General features: G+C 56.8%; 2 protein-coding genes across 2 annotated transcripts; both read right to left on the bottom strand.

The window, feature by feature from the left end:
* Positions 1-1,896: 1,896 nt before the first annotated feature.
* TMEM95 (transmembrane protein 95) lies at positions 1,897-3,982 on the bottom strand. The gene is made up of 7 exons (XM_010996542.3): positions 3,668-3,982; positions 3,382-3,438; positions 3,104-3,184; positions 2,983-3,003; positions 2,757-2,837; positions 2,572-2,659; positions 1,897-2,429 (listed from the first exon to the last, which is right to left on the bottom strand). Exons 1-7 carry the CDS (start codon positions 3,834-3,836, stop codon positions 2,396-2,398), a joined length of 531 nt encoding a protein of 176 aa, XP_010994844.1. The 5' UTR covers positions 3,837-3,982; the 3' UTR covers positions 1,897-2,395.
* Positions 3,983-4,120: 138 nt separating this feature from the next.
* On the bottom strand, positions 4,121-6,963 carry KCTD11 (potassium channel tetramerization domain containing 11). Its single transcript, XM_010996543.3, has one exon. The coding sequence runs from the start codon at positions 6,145-6,147 to the stop codon at positions 5,449-5,451; it is 699 nt and encodes a 232-aa protein (XP_010994845.1). The 5' UTR covers positions 6,148-6,963; the 3' UTR covers positions 4,121-5,448.
* Between the last annotated feature and the right edge of the window lie 315 nt (positions 6,964-7,278).

Below are 7,278 nucleotides of genomic sequence, written 5' to 3'. Positions count from 1 at the left end.
GGCAAGTGGCAGGAGAGGAAGAGGATGTCCATGACACTGTTGGTGCTGCCATTAAGCCTAAGAGCACTCACGGGCCGGGGTGGGGCCAGGGTGGGGACGTCAGGTCTGGAGAGGGTGGACACATGGAGTCTAAGATGCCTGTGGGACAGTCAAGTGAGATTCCAGTTCTGCATCTGGACAGTCCTAGACTGAGAACCAGTAAGACAGGCGGGAGCTGCTGATGGAGAGTCTTGAATGTCAGGGTCAAGGGTCAACCCTATTTCTGTATGCAAAGAAGAGCTAGGGAAGACTTTAAATAAGAAATTACAATGACTCATACTTAATGAGGGTCCGTTACATGTCAGGCTCAGTCCCAAGCATTTTATATGAACTGATTTGGACCTCACAGCAATTCTGGAAGGTAAGCACTGATGCATTTCATTGAATTAAAGATTATCATCAATTGTAATATATACCATTATTATGTATTATTGGTATGACATGACTTCAATTTAAAATGGATTCTTCAGAGATGTTAAAATGGGGGGGGGGGGGGAATGCTGTAGAATCAAGGAAACACATGACCTGCGTTTAAAATATGAGGAAACAAGAACAAAGAAGTTAAATAACTTGTCCAAGTTCCGGTAAGAGCCAGAGCCAGGATTTGAAGTCAGGCATCTTAACACACCCCAAAGCCCAAGTCCTTAAGCATCATTTGATGTGGGGTTTTAAGAAGACCAGTGTGGTTGCTGAGGGTGTTACAGATTCGAGGGGAGTGGGCAAAGTCAGATGCACATCTGGGAGATTGGGGTCCGCAGGTGGGTGGGGTCTAGAGTGGGCTGGAGGCCATAGGGCAGGAGGAGGGGACAAAGAGAATAGCGGTCCTTCAGGAATGAGCAGAACTGGATGACCCACAGCATGTTGGGTGTGAAAACAAGCGGCTCCAAAATGTTGAGCCTGGAAAGAGGGCACAGCCGAGTACGGGGCAGCTACTGCAGCCCCGAGGGGGCGCTGTGGTGCCTGGGCCGTCGGGAGGCGTGGCTTCTCATTCCATGGTGGGCGGTAGTGCCGCCTGGCGCCTGGTGGGCAATCACTTACAATTGGTCAAATGAATGGATGTGTGAGCTGTTGTATGATCTTGGACAAGTTGTCTGATCTGGCTTTATGATCTCTGGGTCTCATTTGTGTGTATGTGCGTGTAAAAGGAAGAGATTAGACGAGCGTGTAAACAAAACGGAAGGTATTCTCCTGAGAAGGGTAAGCCTTCCTCTCTCCATCCCCAGGACCTTTATGGGCCCCCTAAACAGTGATTCTAACTCTGGCTGGCTGTGAGTTAGACTGAGGCCCCATGTGAGACCATTAAATTCAGAATCTCTGGTGATGAGGCCCAGCAACAGGTGGGGTTTGAAGGTTGCTCAGGCGACTTCAATGTAGAGCTATTTGAGAACGCTAGCCCTGGAGCCTCCAGGTACTCAGTTGGAAAACCATGGAGCGAGGTCAGGGCCAGGACCCCTTACAAGCCTAGGCCCTTGGACTGAGACTTACGGTTAGTGACAGGCCTCCCTTCTCATGTCTCATCTCCCATCCCCCAAATCAAAACTCCTGAGAGCCAGGGGACTAAACACCAAGGTTTCTCAACCAAACACTGGACGTTTGTGGAGGACTTTCCTGTGCATTCTCAGATGTTTCGCTGCATCCCTGGTGCCTACGCACATGCCAGTAGCATATCCCTCCAACAGCCCTGCCCCCCCCCACCCCTGCCATCAAAACAATCAGAAATGTCTCCAGTTGTTGAAAAAGTCTCCTCAGATGAAACCCCCGCCCTGGTTGAGAACCACTATGCTCCATGAGCCTCCCATTGCAGACAGAGGCTAGGCAGGGGCGGAGGCCATTTGACAGCAGGTTTAATTGGGCCTGGCAGGAGGGAGGCCTCTGTGGGAGGCCAAGGCTTCACAATGTTAAATGGAAGGATAGTATGCCAACAGGCTGACTGATGTGGTCTCACTCTGGGGGGAGGGAGTTCTCCAGAACACTCATTCCCGGATTCCCAATCAGTCATAGGAGGGCCAGAAGTAGCTTCTGGGGCAGACACCCCCGCTTTCCGGGAACAGGCAGAAGGGGGTGTGGGAGTGGCATGTGCGGAGGGGATTCTTTCCTTCTGTAGATATTTTCCTGGCACGGTGACTGCCTGTCTGATTGGCTGAGGGCTGGAGGGGAGGAACTTTCCAGCTGTGGGTGCCTGGGTCCCTGGAGGCCATCTGACGCTGGGATGATAGGGACGTCTGGGTGTCGGGGTTTGGAAGACTGAACCGTTGTGGCTGGTACCAAGGGGCTGGCCCTTCCCACCCCCGGCAAGAGACGTGGAAGTTGTGGGTACTTGCTCCTTGGAACTGGAGGCTAGGATCTGTCTGTGTCTTCACAAGTCACTTTTTGCTTGAAAGTGGTTGTACCTGAGGGAAGAAAGAGGGTAGGAGCCCTGGGAAAGGAAGGGGAGGGAAGGGGGCTGGGAAGGAAGGAGGAAGGATGGGTGGTGGAAAGTAATGGTGGGTTGGAGGTGGTGAGGCTGTTTGCGGCCCTTATCCCCCAACTCACTCCACTGCGAAGCTCACAAAACCCAGGAGCAGCACAGCTCCGAAGACAAAGAGGAGCAGAATCCTGGCTTCCCAAAGATCATGACTTCCTGCAGGGAACCCAAGAGGCAGTGAACGATCCTGGGGGGAGTCTAAGAGCTCAGAGTTCTGGGTGGGGTGAGGCAGGGAGGGGTGGGGAGTAAGGACCTGGGAAGCAGCGCTTTCGGGTCCAGCAGTACACCTCGAAGCCCGCGCAGGTGGAGCAGTTGTACAGGATGGTGCTGCCCCCTACAGGAGACAGCAGGACCAGCGCTGGAGAGCGAAGCCTCTGCTCCACCCTCCCCGAGTCCCACCCTTCCTCCCCTACCTGCAGGCTCTCCTCAGGTGCCCCAGAGGCCCCTCGCCCTCGCTACCCCTTGCCTTTCCTACTCACGGCAAGCGGGAGCGCAGAGAGCTGAAATGAAAGACAAGGAGGGGTGGGGTTAAACGAGCTCAGCGACACGCTCTTTTGCCTAAGAACCCAGGCAACCCTCGGTCCGTCCCCGCATCGATACCTTCCCTGTTGTACTCGAGGAGCTTGGTCCTATGAAGCCATTGCCAATATGAAGGGAGTGAGGAGAGAGACCCTTTGATCTCTGGGGAGACAGAGCAGCTCTATTGCCCAGGGCCTCAACAGGGCGGGTTCACCTCCACCCCTTCCCCCAGCACCTCCCATCTAGTCCTCCTGTCTCCTCCTGGCCTCCACCCTTCCCTGCCCCTCCAGCCCCCTCCTACCATCCCTTTCCTTGATGCCGTCCAAACCCCTAGGTTGTGCCTTCCCTCTTAACCTCACCCATGACTCTCAGGACTCTGTGAGTCTTCTCTGTGACTTTGTTCATAGACGCATCATCTGTAGGGATGCGTAAGGACCCGTGATTCCCTCATCAGCCCAGAAGGAGGTTCTGGGCCTTTCCTGACTTTTCCAGGGTCTGAAGTTTTCCCAGGGGGAGAGGCCAGTGTGTCCAGAAAGGGCTGTGGACTTAGGAGGTGATTGAGAAGCACAGCTGGGAAGCCACATGCTGCCCCACTTGGGGCAGAGGAGTGACTTGCTGGGCTCATCCCTGAATATCTGATCATACCTAAGGCAAAGGCTGAGAAGTTCCAGGAGACCTCACAGTCCTTCCACTGGGCCTCCATCTGGCTGCAGAGTTGAGCCAGGCGGCCCGATAAGTCACGGTCTGGGAAGCGGCAGAAGACACAGGCCTGGGCGGCTGCCAGGAAGATCCCACTGAGTGCCAGCATCCACATGAGGCCTGCTGGGGGTGCTGGAGGGGGGCTGGACCGACCTAGGCTGGGAAGACCTTGGAATGCTCTGTGATCCTGGTTCCAGCCCTTTGCCTGGAGGTTCTAGAGTGTTCCAGAACAGTTGGAGGTTCTAGAGCATTCCAGAACAGTGCCATGGCTCCATCCCGAGCTGGGGTAAACCTGGGGCCCAAGGAACTGGGGACGAGAAGACACTTGTAGTGAAAGATGGGCAGAGAAAGCAGGGCTTTTGCTATACCCCCAACCCAGCCCTCAGCAGCCTTTACAAGTTTCTGTGTGGTTCCAAAAGCAATTTTATTTTTCTTCTTGTAAATCATGACCAGTGATAAATAATGTGACTCCCCCAGTGAAGAAGTTGTTTGTTAACATCCCATCCCCTCAGGGATCCAGAAATCCCATCCCTTCCCATATCCTCCCCCACTCTCTCAAACACTTCTGTTCTCTCTGCCCTGGGCAGCCTTGGGCCTTCCCCAGCTATCGCCTAGCAACAGGCTCATGGTTGCCTTAGCAACCAAGAGTTCTATACAGGCCTCCAAGGCCAGGCTCAGCCCAGTGACTTTTCTCTTACCTCTCATCAGAAGATCCTATTGACTCAAACCCCAACAGGCTCCTCCTGCCTATGTGGTGATATCAAGCACATGTGTGCACACACACACACCTTGTGATTAAATTAATTCTCAGTCTACTCACACCTATACCACAGACACACCTGGTGTCAAAACAGTTGCCGGGCAACCCCAAACAGGACTGGACATGCAGAGACCACAGAAAGACCGCACACAGACACCATCACCAGCAACACAGATGGGAGCCAGGATGCCAGAGATGCATGCATCAGTCAGACTCACTGGCTGACACGCACGTACGCATGAAGGAAGTAAGGCCAGGACCCAAGAAGCTGCCACCTGCTCCCCATGGCCAGCCCTACCATCAATGTGGGATTCTATAAACCCTGGGATCTCCAGAGGGATGCTCCAGCCCCATAGTTAATGGGGATCCTCCTAGCTCCTTTATGCCAACCCAGGGTGGGATGTAGCCTTTCTGTCTCCCTCAGTGGAGGCTTGGGACACAGCCAAAAGAATCTCCCTTCCCATGTTTCAGAGTGTTCTGATCTCTCATTGGTCAGGCAGGGCCACCAGCTCCAGGAGAAATCACAGTCCATGAAACCACGTTAGAGCAATCTAAAGTCCCTCTTTCCCCCAGACCTCAGTGTCCCTCTATGATTCTGCTAGGCCTAGCCTGGGCAGAGAAGCATCCCCACTTTTCCAGACCCCTGAACACTGAGCTCTAACCGAGAAACACTGGAGATCCCCGGCTCAGGTGAGAAACTGCCTGAGGAAACCTCCCCACCCCTCCCAGGATTAGCACTCGTCTAGACCCTCTGGTCTTGTGAGCCTTTGGTGGGCTCTGGTTTGAGGATTCCTGCCCACATATGGACTCCAGTCAGGTGCAGTGGATCCCTGACTCTCACAGCTCCCGAAGCAGAGGTAGGAAGAGGCCTCAGGAGAGCCTTCATCCCCTTTCCTGACCCATCTTTTCTTCCCACCGCCCTGCCCCGCCCTGCCCCCAGTCAAACTGAGGGCAGCTTTCCCAGTTCTTAGTGCCGGACGAAGCGCAGAGATCGGGAGTTGAGCAGGTCTTCAGGGTCAGGGAAGACAGAGTCGAGACGGAAGCCGTGCTCCAGAGCCACCCGCAGCACCTCCTCCAGGAAGCCTGGTGTGCCCACCACCTCCCGTCGCTCTCCTGGCCCCCCAGTCCACAGTGGCTGCAGCCCCAGTCTCCTGTACTCCACTTCGGGGAGTTCTGCGGGGCAGGGGGCCCACTCCAGGCGAAAGTGTGGGCCTCCCTCCGCCCTGTCCTCATTGGCTACACCAAATCGGGCCCGCATGGCACCCAGACACTCAGGGTCGGTGCAGAAGAGGTTGGCCCGGAAGGTGTCCACCTGGACAGAGCTCAGCTCATAGTGGTGTGGGCCCCGACGAGCAGAGAAGTGCACCAGGCGGGGGCTGCTATCTACATCTGCGTGGAGCAGGGCGGCTGTGGGTGCTGGGGTCCCGCGAGAGGCCTCCAGTTCCCGCAGGGCATCCAGGAGGGGGCGGATCTGGTAAAAGTCAGCCTCTGCCCTGAGAAGCGCTGTCTCTCCATATCCTCGGGGCAGGTCCAGGCGGCCCAGCCGGAGGAAATTGAGGATGTGCCGGAAGGCCTTGCCATCTCGGTCGATGAAGTAGTGACCGCCTCCCTGGGGATTGAGGTTGGGGGTCATGGGGGTACCGGCCCTAAACATGGCCCCCAGCATAGAGTCTGGGAATCGAGTCAGGGTCTCCAAAGTGGTGGAATATAGTGTGCCCCCCACATTCAGGGTCACAGGGCCCCCAAAGGAGGGGGGCGAAGAGGTCACAGGAGGAGGGGAAATTTTGAGGAATACTGGAGACACTGAAAGAGAAAAGGTGGAATTTCCTGAGTGTGTGGAATTTGGTCGTCAGGTTCAGTCTGTCTCTGGGCTGGAGGTACAGGTTGGAGTACAGCAAGATTCAGGGCTCACCCCAGGTACCTTGATGGTGGGGGATGGTTTCTGGGCACAGAAAGACCGGAAAGGTTGACAGAACGGATGAAAAGAGCAGAGCGAAGCCAGAGAGGGCCGAAGATTTAGGTCCAGACGCATCCGATTCTGGGTGGTCTGCGATTCCTTTCTGTCGTCTTCAAATAGTGGGTTTCCGGAATCCAACCAGCAGGTGACGGTGGCTAGCACAAGGCCGACTCTTTGAAGGGTCTAGCTTCCGAGTTCTCGGGCAGATCGCTGTCGCCGTGGGCGAGTCCACGTAGGGCTCCAGGGGCCAGTCAGAGGCCTGGCCTGGCTCCGGCGCGGGTCCCGGGAGATGGAGGCTGGGCTGACTGGAGCCGATGGCGGAGGTGCCTCGGTATTGGCTGGGGAGCGAAGATGCACGCTCAGTCGGAGCTGGGAGTGTCCGAGGACTCTGATGTGAGCAGCCGGGAGTCTCGGGACCCGGGCGCCGCCGCCTTCACCCGGTGTTGCCGCAGCCGCTCAAGTCCTCTCCGCCCCCAGGAAGTGGCCTAAGGGCAGCGGCCGGGGGCCCTTTAAGAGACAGCCCCGCCCCCAGGGCGCCCCACCCCCCGCCCCCGCCAGGCGCGCGCCGCTGGGGTGGTGGCGGGAGCCGAGAGTGGCGAACCGGAGAGACGGGGCGGACGGGCTGGACGGGCGGGCGCTGGCGGGGGTGGGGCCCGGAGGGTGACTCAGGCGCGTCGTTCCGGATGTGGCCGCGACAGCCCCGCCGGCCCCCAGGTGTGCCCGGCCGCACGTCTGCAACTCGGCGGGAACCGGCGTCTCCTATCCCGCAGCTCAGGAAACGGAGGCCCGGCCGTCCAGGGCTTGGGGACCAGTTCCCTTCCAGTCGCCCCCGCAGGGAAT

This window comes from Camelus dromedarius, chromosome 16 (assembly GCF_036321535.1).
Source record: "Camelus dromedarius isolate mCamDro1 chromosome 16, mCamDro1.pat, whole genome shotgun sequence".
Classification (NCBI taxonomy): domain Eukaryota; kingdom Metazoa; phylum Chordata; class Mammalia; order Artiodactyla; family Camelidae; genus Camelus; species Camelus dromedarius.
This window is presented reverse-complemented; position numbering and strand designations above follow the sequence as displayed.

Bases quoted from the DNA above. Each gene is read 5' to 3' on its own strand.
- KCTD11 (XM_010996543.3), bottom strand. From the start codon at position 6,147: ATGCTGGGGGCCATGTTTAGGGCCGGTACCCCCATGACCCCCAACCTC.
- TMEM95 (XM_010996542.3), bottom strand. From the start codon at position 3,836: ATGTGGATGCTGGCACTCAGTGGGATCTTCCTGGCAGCCGCCCAGGCC. The intron at 2,838-2,982 runs GTGAGTAGGAAA...TGTCTCCTGTAG, and splicing joins TCTCTGCGCTCCCGCTTGCC to GGGGCAGCACCATCCTGTAC. The intron at 2,430-2,571 runs GTGAGTTGGGGG...TTCTTCCCTCAG, and splicing joins TTTGTGAGCTTCGCAGTGGA to GTACAACCACTTTCAAGCAA.